The sequence below is a fragment of the Bubalus kerabau genome, chromosome 6 (assembly GCF_029407905.1).
Source record: "Bubalus kerabau isolate K-KA32 ecotype Philippines breed swamp buffalo chromosome 6, PCC_UOA_SB_1v2, whole genome shotgun sequence".
NCBI classification, from domain to species: Eukaryota; Metazoa; Chordata; class Mammalia; order Artiodactyla; family Bovidae; genus Bubalus; species Bubalus kerabau.
The window spans coordinates 35,782,409-35,798,485 of NC_073629.1; the positions used below are offsets into that span (position 1 = coordinate 35,782,409).

At 39.6% G+C, this 16,077-nt stretch overlaps 1 protein-coding gene across 1 annotated transcript in view; it reads left to right on the forward strand.

Moving 5' to 3' along the window:
* Positions 1 to 16,077, forward strand: part of LOC129656421 (calcium-binding mitochondrial carrier protein SCaMC-1-like) — a 76,307-nt gene that overhangs the window by 31,702 nt on the left and 28,528 nt on the right. Inside the window, exons 9-10 of the mRNA XM_055587100.1 lie at positions 3,372 to 3,539; positions 15,601 to 15,742. Of these exons, the coding sequence (XP_055443075.1) occupies positions 3,372 to 3,539; positions 15,601 to 15,742 (310 nt within the window). The remainder of the gene's footprint in view (positions 1 to 3,371; positions 3,540 to 15,600; positions 15,743 to 16,077) is intronic.

Here is a 16,077-nt window from a genome sequence, read left to right on the forward strand (position 1 = left end):
GGGAGAATGGCATTGAAACATGTAAAATATCATGTATGAAATGAGTTGCCAGTCCCGGTTCGATGCACGATACTGGATGCTTGGGGCTGGTGCACTGGGATGACCCAGAGGGATGGAATGGGGAGGGAGGAGGGAGGAGGGTTCAGGATGGGGAACACATGTATACCTGTGGCGGATTCATTTTGATATTTGGCAAAACTAATACAGTTATGTAAAGTTTAAAAATAAAATAAAATAAAAAAAAAGTCTCTGATTTGTTTTGCTATTATTTATTTTTTATAAATTCCAAGTTAATGAATACAAGGAACACCCAGAGACCCTGGATTAATCATGAAGGTGATTAATTTTAGAGCTATGAGTCAGAGCATATGTATAAAATTTAAATATATTCAGAATATATTTTTCTGTCATGATGATACTTCTTTACTTTTTTTATAAGAATGAAACATCCAATTTTTAAAAACAACACAGATTTTCCATGTGGTTTTTGAATTTTAAGATTATTTTCTCTTCAAAGTATAAATTGACCTGTGTTTATCTGGCAGTATTTATATATAATCTAGGATAAGCAGTATGTCCTTCAGATTGTGTAGCTTTATATATGCACAGTAAAGAAGCAACTGATCTAGTAGGAGATAAGGAGATTCCTGCAAATACATTTCTATCATAGCATTTCTCAGTGAAAAATGAATAAATAGTATAACAATTAAGGCTCACCAAGTTTCTTTCCCACTTGGTAAGATCAGATCAGATCAGATCAGTCGCTCAGTCGTGTCTGACTCTTTGCGACCCCATGAATTGCAGCACACCAGGCCTCCCTGTCCATCACCAACTCCCAGAGTTCACTGAGACTCACATCCATCGAGTCAGTGATGCCATCCATTCATCTCATCCTCTGTCGTCCCCTTCTCCTCCTGCCCCCAATCCCTCCCAGCATCAGAGTCTTTTCCAACGAGTCAACTCTTCACATGAGGTGGCCAAAGTACTGGAGTTTCAGCTTCAGCATCATTCCTTCCAAAGAAATCCCAGGGCTGATCTCCTTCAGAATGGACTGGTTGGATCTCCTTGCAGTCCAAGGGACTCTCAAGAGTCTTCTCCAACACCACAGTTCAAAAGCATCAATTCTTAGGCACTCAGCCTTCTTCACAGTCCAACTCTCACATCCATACATGACCACAGGAAAAACCATAGCCTTGACTAGATGAACCTAAGAAACAGCTTATTTCATGCTAAACTTCAATGTCAGCAGAGTTTTCTGTGTTTTCCATTAGTCCAAGGAAACTCTGGATATTCTGCACAAATTTCAATAAACATTTTGCCTTTCTCCATACAGGTGTGTGTGTGTGTGCGTGTGTGTGTGTTTGTGTAGAGAGAGAGAAAGTTGGAAATGTTGTGTTCCTTTACCTTTAAAAATTTCAGTGTGAATTTCCTTAGAATGAAGAACTTTCTTTTATATATTGTCAAAATCAGGAAATTTATCAGCAGTACAATGCTATTATCTAATCCACAGTCCTTATTGAAATGTAATTAATTGTTAATTGTTCTAATAATTGTCTTTATAGTAATTTCTTTTTCCAGATCCAATTCAGATCACGTGTCAGGTCTCTTTAACATCCTTTCACCTGGATAAGTTCCTTAGTCTTTTATTTTCTATTTTTTGGGTCTTTCTTTGTGTTGGAGAAGGAAATGGCAATCCACTCCAGTACTATTGCCTGGAAAATCCCATGGACAGATGAGCCTGGTAGGCTACAGTCCATGGGGTTGCAAAGAGTCGGACACGACTGAGCGAGTTGGTATTTGTGTGTGTGCTCTTATATGTGTGTGTGTGTATATATATATATGTATATATGTATATGGTTTAAAAAACCTACTGCCATTCACAAGTTGTGTGTATATGTATACATGTGTTGATGTTTGTGAAATCCTAATATCAGTTTATTAGGATACTTATGTTGGAGATGGAGGTTGTAGGAGCTTCATTTTTCTTTTAGGTTTCTTTCCTGAACCTATCTGACAAATAGTATTATGTAAATTTAAGGTGTTCAACAGTTAATTTAATACATTTATATATTATAGCAATATTTAGCACTACAATCATACTCATAGTTATTCTTTCTTTTTAGTGGTTGGAATAAATAAGTTCTAGTCTCTCAGCAAAGAGTCGGACACGACTGAGCGACTGATCTGATCTGATTTGAGTCTCTCAGCAAGATGGTTGATTATAGTACAAGATTGTTGTCTGTATTCACTATACTGTGTGTTCGATCTCTGCTACTGCTGCTGCTAAGTTGCTTCAGTCATTCCGACTCTGTGCGACCCCATAGACGGCAGCCCACCAGGCTCCCCCGTCCCTAGGATTCTCCAGGCAAGAACACTGGAGTGGGTTGCCGTTTCTCTAGAGCTTAATTATTACTTGTTGCAAGTTTGTACCCTTAAATTGCATCTATCTTACCTGCCCCACCTCTTATGCCCTGGTAACCACCATTTTACTCTGTTTTTGCAAGTTTGGCTTTTTAGATTAAACATACATGTGATACTGTACTGTACTTGTCTTCCTCTGATTTATTTCACTTAGCACACTACACATGGCAGAATGTCCTCCTTTTTCATGGCTGAATAACATTCTATTATAATATATACATATATGTATATATATGAACGGACAAAGAAGATATATATATGCATATATATATCTGTTGACGAGCTTATTTCCATATCTTGGCTATTGTAAATAATGCTACAGAATAGTGCTAAACATACAAACATAGTAGTGCATATATCTCTTTGAAATCCTGTTTTCATTTCTTTTGTGTATTATAACCAGAAGAAGAATTGCTGGGTCATAGGGTAGGTCTTCTTTTAATTTTTTGAGGAACCTCCAACTTGTTTTCCATAGCGGTTGGTCCAATTATATTCTATTTTGGGTTCCTTATCTGACGTACAGTGCAATAATAGCTGTGGCTACACTAGAGTGTAATTTAGAAAGAAGAACAGCTGGATTCAGATACTTTATCTTCCTGCAAAGTTAAGTTCAGGAATTTGGTAAAAGCACTGTATTTGTATTTAAGCACTGTATTTGTAACATGTGTGTGTATGTGTGTGTGCTCAGTTGCTCAGTGTGTCCAACTCTTTGTGACCCTATGGACTGTTACATAGTAGTATGCAAAAGTAAAATATTCCAAGAATAAGTAGGAAAATGATAGCAGGTATACTGTCATTGAAAATACAGTTTGACCTAAGATTGTTTTCTCTTTCTAAATTCTAATATAGAAAATAGAAATTTCTAATTTCTAAACTGTAGCTCACACTTTATAGGATTGCCCTGGGTTGGGTAACTGATCAGTGACCCTATAACATTCTTTTACATTCAGGTTTTAAAAACTAATTTGGCTGTAAGTAAAACTGGACAGTACTCTGGGCTATTGGACTGTGCCAGGAAGATCTGGAAGCTTGAAAAGATTACAGGCTTTTACAAAGGCTACATTCCTAGTCTTCTGACTGTCATACCATATGCGGGTGTAGATATCACTCTCTATGAGGTGAGTTTGTTTCTATGATGGCCTTACATCAGATTTATTAGATCTGAAAATATAATACAATTGAAAAAATTTTAAATCAAAAATACATTTAAAACTGAGTGAATAGAAAACATATTTTTCTTTTTACAGTTTGTTTTTCTGGCTTCTCTTTCTCAGGATTGTTTCTATAAGTATTGTTTTCTATAAGCTTGTTTTCTATAAGTATTGACCTTGACCTTTCCTTTCCTTTCCCTGTACACAACCCACTCCACCTTAGTGACTCCATCTGTTGCTGGGTTTCTATAGCTGGTATATCAGTAACTTGAAGCTGTTTTTAAAACCTCTCTCCTGATCTTCAGACCACCAAGGAGATTGAATGATGCTGTTTTGTTCCCCATTTTTTCCTAGTGTCAGAAGTCTGATTTGGCTCATGTTACTTCTCTTCTGGGGTTCCTCGTGAATAATTTCTGGTTATAGTAATCATCTATTCCAAATCAATTATAGTCACTTAATTCAGAAAAAGGAAGAGAAGAATGTAAGTTCTTTTCTGGGGAGGAAAGTAGGAGTGCAAAATAATAATGACCTTTTTTTCTCTGTTAGTAGTGTCCAGTTTCACTTTGGTCATTCTCTGTGGCTGATCCTAACAGACCATCAAGCATGACATTCCCTGTACAACTCCCTCCTTTTTTAGTAATCCTGAGTACCTTCCAACCCACCAAACTTATTAATTCTTATCGGTTAGGATAGCAGTCATATATGGATGTGAGAGTTGGACTTGTGAAGAAGGCTGAGCGCCGAAGAATTGATGCTTTTGAACTGTGGTGTTGGAGAAGACTCTTGAGAGTCCCTTGGACTGCAAGGAGATCCAACCAGTCCATTCTGAAGATCAGCCCTGGGATTTCTTTGGAAGGAATGATGCTGAAGCTGAAACTCCAGTACTTTGGCCACCTCATGCGAAGAGTTGACTCACTGGAAAAGACCCTGGTGCTGGGAGGGATTGGGGGCAGGAAGAGAAGGGGACGACAGAGGATGAGATGGCTGGATGGCATCACAGACCCGATGGACGTGAGTCTGAGTGACTCCGGGAGTTGGTGATGGACAGGGAGGCCTGGCGTGCTGCGATTCATGGGGTCGCAAAGAGTTGGACACGACTGAGCCACTGAACTGAACTGAACTGAGGATAGCAGTTAGGATTGTGGACTCAGACTGCTTGAGTACAAATTATGGCTTCATAATTTGCTTAACCTCTCTGTGCCTGAATCCTCTCACCTTAAAAGTGAGGATGTATTCATTCAATAAATAATTACTGAGTGACATGTACCACGCTCTGTTCTAGGTACACCAAACAGAAGAGACAGAAAGTCCTATCTGTAGGGAGCTCAACATTCTTTCACTGTGAGACAGACAATAAACTTCTGAAGCATGGCATATGGTAGTAATAGGGTTGTGAAGAAAAATGAAGCAGGAAAGGAGAGTAGATAGTTTAGTGACTGGAAGGGCTTCCTGAAAAGATACTTTCTGAGTAAAGACCAGAGGATGTGAGGGGGTTGAGCCACACATACATGTACAAAGAGGACATTTAGGGTGGATGGATACCTGTGCAGCTGGAGCAGAGTAAGCCAGAAGAGATTAGTAGGAGATGAGGTCAGAGATCTGCTGGGTCAGGGCAGATTTCTCAAGGCCTTGCAGATTGTAGAAGGGACTTTAATTTTTGCTCTAGGTGAAATGGGAAACTATTGGAAGGCTCTGGGCATAGGAATGCCATAGCTGACAAGATTTTCTATCATAAAAACTTTATTGAGATATAATCATATACCATTTTAAAGTGTACAGTTCAATATAGTCACAGGTTGTAAAACCATCCCTACTATTTAATTCAATACCATTTTTATCACTCCTAAAAGAAACCCTGTACTCATGGAATCATTCCCCACATCCAACTCCTCCACTCCCTGGAAACCACTAATCTGTATTCTGTGTCTATAGATTTGTCCAGTCAGGACATTTCATATAAATGCAATTATACAGCGTGTAATGTTTTATGACTGGCTTCTTTTCACTCAGAAATATGGTTTCAAGTTTCATCCATATTATAGCATTTATCAGCATTTCATTCTTTTTTCTGAATCAGTTCAGTTCAGTTCAATCGCTCAGTCGTGTCCGACTGTTTGCGACCCCATGAATTGCAGCACTCCAGGCCTCCCTGTCCATCACCAACTCCCAGAGTTCACTCAAACTCACGTCCATTGAGTCCGTGATGCCATCCAGCCATCTCATCCTCTGTCGTCCCCTTCTCCTCCTGCCCCCAATCCCTCCCAGCATCAGAGTCTTTTCCAATGAGTCAACTCTTCACATGAGGTGGCCAAAGTACTGGAGTTTCAGCTTTAGCATCATTCCTTCCAAAGAACACCCAGGACTGATCTCCTTTAGAATGGACTGGTTGGATATCCTTGCAGTCCAAGGGACTCTCAAGAGTCTTCTCCAACACCACAGTTCAAAAGCATCAATTCTTTGTTGCTCAGCTTTCTTCACAGTTCAACTCTCACATCTATACATGACCACTGGAAAAACCATAGCCTTGACTAGACAGACCTTTGTTGGCAAAGTAATGTCTCTGCTTTTGAACATGCTATCTAGTTTGGTCATAACTTTCCTTCCAAGGAGTAAGCATCTTTTAATTTCATGGCTGCAATCACCATCTGCAGTGTTTTTCGAGTTGGACTGTGAAGAAGGCTGAGCGCCGAAGAATTGATGCTTTTGAACTGTGGTGTTGGAGAAGACTCTTGAGAGTCTTCCCCAAAAATAAAGTCTGACACTGTTTCCCCATCTATTTGCCATGAAGTGATGGGACCAGATGCCATGATCTTCGTTTTCTGAATATTTAGCTTTAAGCCAACTTTTTCACTCTCCTCTTTCAGTTTCATCCAGAGGCTTTTTGGTTCCTCTTCACTTTCTGCCATAAGGGTCGTGTCATCTGCATATCTGAGGTTATTGATATTTCTCCCTGCAATCTTAATTCCAGCTGTGCTTCTTCCAGCTCAGCGTTTCTTGTGATGTACTCTGCATGTAAGTTAAATAAGCAGGGTGACAATATACAGCCTTGACGTACTCCTTTACCTATTTGGAACCAGTCTGTTGTTCCATGTCCAGTTCTAACTGTTGCTTCCTGACCTGCATATAGGTTTCTCAAGAGGCAGCTCAGGTGGCCTGGGATTCCCATCTCTTACAGAATTTTCCACAGTTTATTGTGATCCACACAGTCAAAGGCTTTGGCATAGTCAATAAAGCAGAGATATATGTTTTTCTGGAACTGTGTTGCTTTTTCCATGATCCAGCGGATGTTGACAATTTGATCTCTGGTTCCTCTGCCTTTTCTAAAACCAGCTTGAAACATCTGGAAGTTCACGGGTCACATATTGCTGAAGCCTGGCTTGGAGAATTTTGAGCATTACTTTACTAGCATGTGAGATGGGTGCAATTGTGCGGTAGTTTGAGCATTCTTTGGCATTGCCTTTCTTTGGGATTGGAATGAAAACTGACCTTTTCCAGTCCTGTGGCCACTGCTGAGTTTTCCAAATTTGCTGGCATATTGAGTGCAGCACTTTCACAGCATCATCTTTCAGGATTTGGAATAGTTCAACTGGAATTCCATCACCTCCACTAGCTTTGTTCGTAGTGATGCTTCCTAAGGCCCACTTGACTTCACATTCCAGGATGTCTGGCTCTAGGTGAGTGATCACACCATCATGATTATCTGGGTCGTGAAGATCTTTTTTGTACAGTTTTTCTGTGTATTCTTGCCACTTTTTCTTAATATCTTCTGATTCTGTTAGGTCCATACCATTTCTGTCCTTTATCGAGCCCATCTTTGCATGAAATTTTCCCTTGGTATCTCTAATTTTCTTGAAGAGATCTCTGCTACTACTGCTAAGTCACTTCAGTCGTTCTGACTCTGTGCGACCCTGTAGACGGCAGCCCACCAGGCTCCTCCACCCATGGGATTTTCCAAGCAAGAGTACTGGAGTGGGGTGGAAGAGATCTCTAGTCTTTCCTATTCTGTTGTTTTCCTCTATTTCTTTGCATTGATTGCTGAGGAAGGCTTTCTTATCTCTTCTTGCTATTCTTGGAACTCTGCATTCAGATGCTTATATCTTTCCTTTTCTACTTTGCCTTTCGCTTCTCTTTTTTTCACAGCTATTTGTAAGGCCTCCCCAGACAGCCATTTTGCTTTTTTTGCATTTCTTTTCCATGGGGATGGTCTTGATCCCTGTCTCCTGTACAATGCGTGAACCTCCGTCCATAGTTCATCAGGCACTCTAATTATCAGATCTAGGCCCTTAAATCTATTTCTCACTTCCACTGTATAATCATAAAGGATTTGATTTAGGTCATACCTGAATGGTCTAGTGGTTTTCCCCACTTTCTTCAATTTTAAGTCTAACTTTGGCAATAAGGAGTTCATGATCTGAGTCACAGTCAGCTCCCAGTTTTGTTTTTGCTGACTGTATAGAGCATCTCTATCTTTGGCTGCAAAGAATATAATCAATCTGATTTTGGTGTCAACCATCTGGTGATGTCCATGTGTAGAGTCTTCTCTTGTGTTGTTGGAAGAGGGTGTTTGCTATGACCAGTGCGTTCTCTTGGCAAAATTCTATTAGCCTTTGCCCTGCTTCATTTCGTACTCCAGGGCCAATTTGCCTGTTACTCCAGGTGTTTCTTGACTTCCTACTTTTGCATTCCAGTCCCCTATAATGAAAAGGACATCTTTTTTGGGTGTTAGTTCTAAAAGGTCTTGTAGGTCTTCATAGAACCGTTCAACTTCAGCTTCTTCAGTGTTACTGGTTGGGGCATAGACTTGGATTACTGTGATATTGAATGGTTTGCCTTGGAAACGAACAGAGATCATTCTGTCATTTTTGAGATTGCATCCAAGTACTGCATTTTGGACTCTTTTGTTGACCATGATGGCTACTCCATTTCTTCTAAGGGATTCCTGCCCACAGTAGTAGATATAATGGTTATCTGAATTAAATTCACCCATTCCAGTCCATTTTAGTTCACTAATTCCTAGAATGTCGACGTTCACTCTTGCCATCTCCTGTTTGACTACTTCCAATTTGCCTTGATTCATGGACCTAACATTCCAGGTTCCTATGCAATATTGCTCTTTACAGCATCAGACCTTGCTTCTATCACCAGTCACATCCACAGCTGGGTATTGTTTTTGCTTTTGCTCCATCCCTTCATTCTCTCTGGAGTTATTTCTCCACTGATCTCCAGTAGCGTATTGGGCACCTACCGACCTGGGGAGTTCATCTTTCAGTATCCTATCATTTTGCCTTTTCATACTGTTCATGGGGTTCTCAAGGCAAGAATACTGAAGTGGTTTGCCATTCCCTTCTCCAGTGGACCACATTCTGTCAGACTTCACCACCATGACCCGCCCGTCTTGGGTGGCCCCACACGGCATGGCTTAGTTTCATTGAGTTAGACAAGGCTGTGGTCCATGTGATCAGATTGACTAGTTTTCTGTGATTATGATTTCAGTGTGTCTGCCCTCTGATGCCCTCACGCAATACCTACCATCTTACTTGGGTTTCTCTTACCTTGGACGTAAGAGATACCTTGGGGTAATCTCTTCACAGCTGCTCCAGCAAAGTGCAGCCGCTGCTTCTTACCTTGGATGAGAGGTATCTCCTCACTGCCGCCCCTCCTGACCTTGAACGTGGAGTAGCTCCTCTCGGCCCTCCTGCACCAGTGCAGCCACTGCTCCTTTTTTCTGAATATTATTCCATTATATGGGTATACTATCTCTTGTTTGCCTCATTCATCAGTTAATGGACAATTAACTATTTCCACTTTTTTACTATTATGAGTAATGCTGCTATGAAATTGAGTACAAGTTTTTGTGTAGACATATGTTTTCATTCTCTTGGATATGTATCTAGGAGTAGAATTGCTGTGTCATTAGATAACTCTATGTTTAACCTCTTGAAGAACTGCCAAACTGTTTTCCAAAGTGGCTATACCATTTAATTTCCACCAGCAGTGAATGAGGGTCTGAGTTCTCCACATCCTTGCCAACACTTGTTATTATCTGTCTTCTTGATTTTGTTATCTTTGTGAATAGAAAGTGGTATTGTTGTCTATTATTAATTTGTTTTTTTTTCTTGTTTAGTTGTAGTTCTTTGCATATAATAGATACAAGTGCCTTAGATATTTGATCTGCAATTATTTTCTTCCATTCCATATATTATCTTTTACAGAAAAGTTTTAAATTTTGATGAAGTCAAATTTATTTATTATTTCTTTTGTTACTATTGTATTTGGTGTCATATATAAGAAACCACTGCCTACTCCAAGAACACAGAAGATTTATGTCTTCTAAGGGTTTTACGTTTTTAACTCTTACTTTAGGTCTACTATGCATTTTGAATTAATTCAATATGGTGTTAGGCAGGGGTTTAACTCCATTCTTTTGCATGTGGATATCCAGTTGTATCAATAACATTTGTTGAAAAGACTCTTTTCTCCACCAGATGGGCTTGGCAATATTATTGAAGTTAACCATACATGTTAAAGGTTTACTTCTGAACCCTCAAATTCTATTTCATTGATCAGTATGTCTGTCCTTATACCAGAACCAAAGCTGCCTTAACTGGTGTGGTTCTCTAGTAAGTTTGAAATTAGAAAATATGACTTCTCTAGCTTTTTCTTTTTTCTCTCAGAATTGTTTGGGCTATCCTGAGTCCCTCATATTTCCATATGAATTTTAGGATTGACTGAGCGACTAAGCACACACACAGTGTTAGAAGAAGTCCATCTAGGATAACAGACAAAGCTTGAAAAAATGGTCTTTGATATGTTGGGAGACTAAATGATCAAGGGAAATATGCACAGAAGACCCAAACAGACATTTCTCTAAAGAAGACATACAGATGGCCAATAGGCACATGAAACAATACTCTATCACTAACTATTAGAGAAAGGTAAATCAAACTACAATGAGGTATCACCTCACACCAGTCAGAATGGCCATCATTTAAAAATCTACAAATAATAAATCTAGAAAGGATGTAGAGAAAAGGGAACCCCCCTACACTGTTGGTGAGAATTAAGTTGGTGCAGCCACTTTCTGGAGAACAGTATGGAGGTTCCTCAGAAAACTAAAAATAGAATGATCCCGCATTTCTACTCCTGGGCATATATCTGGAGAAAATTAAAATTCAAAAATGTACATGCACCCCTATGTTCATGGCTTCCCTCATAGCTCAGTTGGTATAGCATCTGCCTGCAAAGCAGGAAACCCAGGTTTAATTCCTGGGTGGGGAAGCTCCTCTGGAGAAGGAAATGGAAACCCACTCCAGTATTCTTGCCTGGAGAATCCCATGGACGGGGTGCCTAGCAGGCTACAATCCATGAGGTCACAAGAGTCGGACACGACTTAGCGACTAAACCACCAACACCTGTGTCCATAGCAGCACTATGTACGATAGCCAAAACATGGAACCAACCTGAACAACTATCAACAGATGAATGGATAAAGAAGATGTAGTACATATATACAGTGGAATACTACTCAGCCATTAAAAGAATGATTTGTAGTCATTTGCAGCAACATGGATGCAACTAGAGATTATCAGACTAAGTGAAGTAAGCTAGAAAGAGAAAGACAAATACCATATGTCATCACTTTTATGTGGAATCTAAGATATGGCATAAATGAACCTATCTATGAAACAGAAACAGTCACAGATACAGAGAACAGACTTGTGGTTGCTAAGGGGGAGGGATGATAGGTGAGAGTGGGACCAGGAGTTTGGGGTTAATAGTTGCAAACTATTATATATAGGATGTATAAACAACAAAGTACTACTGTATAGTACAGGAAACTATATTAAATATCCTGGGATAAATTATAATGGAAAAGAATATTAAAAAATGTATATATGTGTATAACTAAGTCACTTTGCTGTACAGCAGAAATTAACACAACATCATAAATTAACTATTGTTGTTCAGTCACTCAGTTGTGTCTGACCCTCTGAGACCCCATGGACTGCAGCATGCCAAGCTTCCCTGTCCTTCACCATCTCCTGGAGCTTGCTCAAACTCATGTCCATTGAGTTGGTGATGCCATCCGACCAACTCATCCTCCATCGTCCCCTTCTCCTCCTGCCTTCAATGAGTTGGCTCTTCGAATCAGGTGGCCAACGTATTGGAGCTTCAGCTTCACCATCAGTCCTTCCAATGAATATTCAGGACTGATTTCCTTTAGGATTGATTGCTTTGATCTCCTTGCTGTCAAAGGGACTCTCAAGAGTCTTCATCACCACAGTTCAAAAGCATCAATTCTTCGGCACTCAGCCTTCTTTATGGTCCAACTCTCATATCCATACATGACCATTGGAAAACCATAGCTTTGACTATACAGACCTTTGTTGGCAAAGTAATGTCTCTGCTTTTTAATACACTGTCTAGGTTTGTCATAGCTTTTCTTCCAAGGAACAAGTGTCTTTTAATTTCATGGCTGAAGTCACCACCTGCAGTGATTTTGGAGCCCAAGAAAATGGAGTCTGTCACTGTTTCCATTGTTTCCCCATCTATTTGCCATGAAGTGATGGGACCAGATGCCATGATCTTAGTTTTTTGATCGTTGAGTTTTAAGCCGGCTTTTTCGCTCTTCTCTTTCACCTTTATCAAGAGGCTCTTTAGTTCCTCTTCACTTTCTGCCATAATGGTGGTGTCATCTGCATATCTGAAGTTATTGATATTTCTCTCAGCCATCTTGATTCCAGCTTGTGTTTCGTCCAGCCCGGCATTTCACATGATGTATTCTGCATAGAAGTCCAATAAGCAGGGTGACAATATACAGCCTTGATATATTCCTTTCCCAATTTGGAACCAGTCTGTTGTTCCATGTCTGGTTCTAACTGTTACTTCTTGACTTGCATACAGGTTTCTCAGGAGGCAGGGGCTTTCCTAATGGCCCATGCGGTAGTGTCTGCCTGCAATGCGGGAGACCTGGGTTTGATCCTTGGGTTGGGAAGATCCCCTGGAGAAGGAAATAGCAACCCACTCCAGTACTCTTGCCTAGAAAATACCATGGACAGAGGAGCGTGGCAGGCTACAGACCATGGGGTCACAAAGAGTCGGACATGACTGAGTGACTTGACTTCTCAGGAGGCAGGTAAGGTGGTGTGGTATTCCATCTCCTTAAGATTTTTCCACAGTTTGTTGTGATCCACACAGTCAAAGACTTTAGTGTTGTCAATGAAGCAGAAGTGGAAGTTTTTCTGGAATTCTCTTGCTTTTTCTGTGATCCAGTGGATGTTGACAATTTGATCTCTGATTCCTCTGCCTTTTCTTTTTTTTTTTTTAACTTGAGATGATTCTTTTATTTTTTTGAATATATACCCAGAAGTGGAATTGCTAGATCATATGGTAATTCTACTAAGTTTTTGAGGCGCCATCATTTTTTTTCATATAACAGTTTCCCAGCAATAGTGTATAAGGGTTCCAGTTCTTCACATCTGTATACTTCTTGTTTTTTGATAGTAGCTGTCTTTGGATATCATCTTTGGAGAAATGTCTATGCAAATCCTCTGCCCATTTTAAAATCAGGTTCTTTTTGGTTGTTAAGTTGTAGGAGTTCTTTATATATTCTGCTTATTAATGCCTTATCAGATATGTGGTTACTATCTATTCTTAATAAGGTTCTAAGGTTAGCTGTAGTAGCACTGTCCTCTTCCCCAAGAATATAACATTTTAAGAACACTTGAATTCTGATTTGTCTTTATGACTCTCATGTTGTTATTGTTTAGTGTTTTAGTTCCACTTTGGTTTTATCCTGTTACTTCTCCCCACCCTCAGGTGATCTTTATTGTTTTACTGATTCAGTGCTTGTTCAGGTTAATTTCTTTTCTGTCTTGCATCTCATGCCTTCTTTAAGCGATCAGTTTCTATATTTTGAAGTATATCCATAAATCGATCTTTCAGTGATGGTCTGTTAATAATAAACACTTAAGGCTTTATTTTCCTCTTAGTCTCAAAAACTGTCTCTAATTGTATCTTTTTTTCATAGTTCCTCTGGGTATTTGCTTCTGCTGCTGCTGCTGCTAAGTCACTTCAGTCGTGTCCAACTCTGTGTGACCCCATAGACGGCAGCCCACCAGGCTCCCCCGTCCCTGGGATTCTCCAGGCAAGAACACTGGAGTGGTTTGCCATTTCCTTCTCCAATCCTCTGCCTTTTCTAAATCCAGCTTGAACATCTGGAAGTTCATGGTTCACGTACTGTTGAAGCCTAGCTTGGAGGATTTTGAGCATTACTTCGCTAGTATATGAAATGAGTGCTAGCAGGTGAAATTAACTATACTTTGATAAAAAATAAATTTAAAAATTCTAAGTAAATCTGATAATTAATCAAGTTGGAGAATCATTAAATGAGGAAGGGCCTTAAAAGTAGTGCACTAGTTTGTTAGGGTTGCCATAACAAAATATCACAGACTAGGTGGCTTGTGTAAGAGAAGTTGTTTTCTCACAGTTCTGGAGACCAGAAGCCCAAGATCAAGGTTTCTCTGAGAGCTCTCTCCTTGGCTTGCAGATGGCCAGCTCCCTCTGCCCTCACGTAGTTTCCTTTGTGTGCCAGCACATATGTATCCAAACTTCTACTTAAGAGAACACCAGACATATTTTAAGGGTTTCCCAGGTGGCACAGTGGTAAAGAATTTGCCTGCCAGTGCAGAAGACAAAATAGACCTGGGTTTAATCCCTGGGTTGGGAAGATCCCCTGGAAGAAGAAATGGCAACCCACTCTAGTATTCTTGCCTGAAAAATTCCATGGAGAGGGGATCCTGGCAGACAACCAAGCGTGTGTGAATACAAACTCTCCACTCTTAATGCCTAATGAACTTAACTTAATTACCTCTTCAGAGACTTTATCCATGAACAGTGACATTCTGAAGCCCTGAGGGTTAGGGCTTCAATATAAGAATTTTGGTGGTGGGGGGGACACAATTCAGCCCATTAGAAGTAAACAATGGCATTGCCTGGTATCTTTAGATTAAAATAATTATTTTGATATTTCAAAACCACTTAATCAGTCATTTAAAGCATGATCTGGACACTCTAGAGGTGAATTTCTGAGACCCTTTCTAAGGGTCCTTGAAGCCTGAACTATTTTCATAATATGAAGATGTTATTTACCTTTGTCACTTTCATTCTCTTGCAATGAAAGAGTTTTTATTTTTTCCCCCAGATTAATGATAACATTCCTCTGCTGGTTAATAAGAACATATTCTTCAGTTTAAAATTTTTCTGTTTCAATGTCTCATGTGATAGAAAATATTGATAGATGTAACCTACATAAACAAAAACTTTTTGGTGTCCTCAAGGATATTTTAGAGTGTAAAGGAGTGCTGAAACAAAAATACTACTGTAAGAAGAAATGCAATTTGACGTAATAAGCTTCTGTAAAGATTAGGCAACCAGGGAACTAAAGTCCAGATTCAGTTTCCATCGATAAGGTCCTCTAATCTCATGGTGTTTTTATGCATAGAGAACACCTCTGGCTAATTTTGATTGCTAGGATGGTGCTTAGGAAAAGAGATAATATTTAGATAATTTGAGTCCTTGAAATGTTGAAAAGAAAGTGAAAGTCACTCTTTCGGGTCTGACTCTTTGTAACCCCATGGACTATGCAGTCCATGGAATTCTCCAGGCCAGAATACTGGAGTGGGTAGCTGTTCCCTTCTCTAGGGGATCTTCCCAACCCAGGGATTGAACCCAGGTCTTCCACATTGCAGGCGGATTTTTAACCAGCTGAGCCACCAGGAAAGTGAAATATTGAGGGCTTTATTAATTTGCATTAAATTATGTGAAAAGTTAGCAGTTCAAAAATATATATCCTATGGCTTTTGCTACTCTGTACTGGATTACTGCATTCTGCATTTTATATACTTTGCTAATGTAACACAGAAGATAGCAAGGAGTCTGACTGTGGTGAGAAAATATATTAGCATTTTATTATCTTGGTTCTTCTTTAACAGCTGTTAAAGTGTATTGTTACTTTGTTCTCTGTCAGCTTTTGAAGACTCACTGGCTGAACACTCATGCAGAAGACCCTGGACTGGTGATTTTGATGGGATGTTGTGCCTTCTCTAACTTCTGTGGTCAGTTTGCCAGCTACCCACTGAATCTAGTGAGAACTCGCATGCAGGTTCAAGGTGAGTTTTTGTGAGAAGGATGATAGTTACAAAACCCCATATGATTTAGGACTTTTACTTTCTGCTCTGAAGAATGTCTTAGAATTCTCATTACCATCATTCATGTTAGTTTTTTTGAAAAGACTAAATTAGGAAATCCTCTTCATATGAGTTTTAATGGTCCTATTTATTTGAAATTGAGTTTTAAAGATCAAATCTAAACTTCATAGCCACATGAAGATGGGATATTCTGCCTTGGGTGGTAGAATTAATGTCTCCATGCCAAAGGTATCCAGTCTATTCTTGAACTAGAGTTTACAAGATTGTGATAATGAAGGATTCAAAAGTTAGGTATT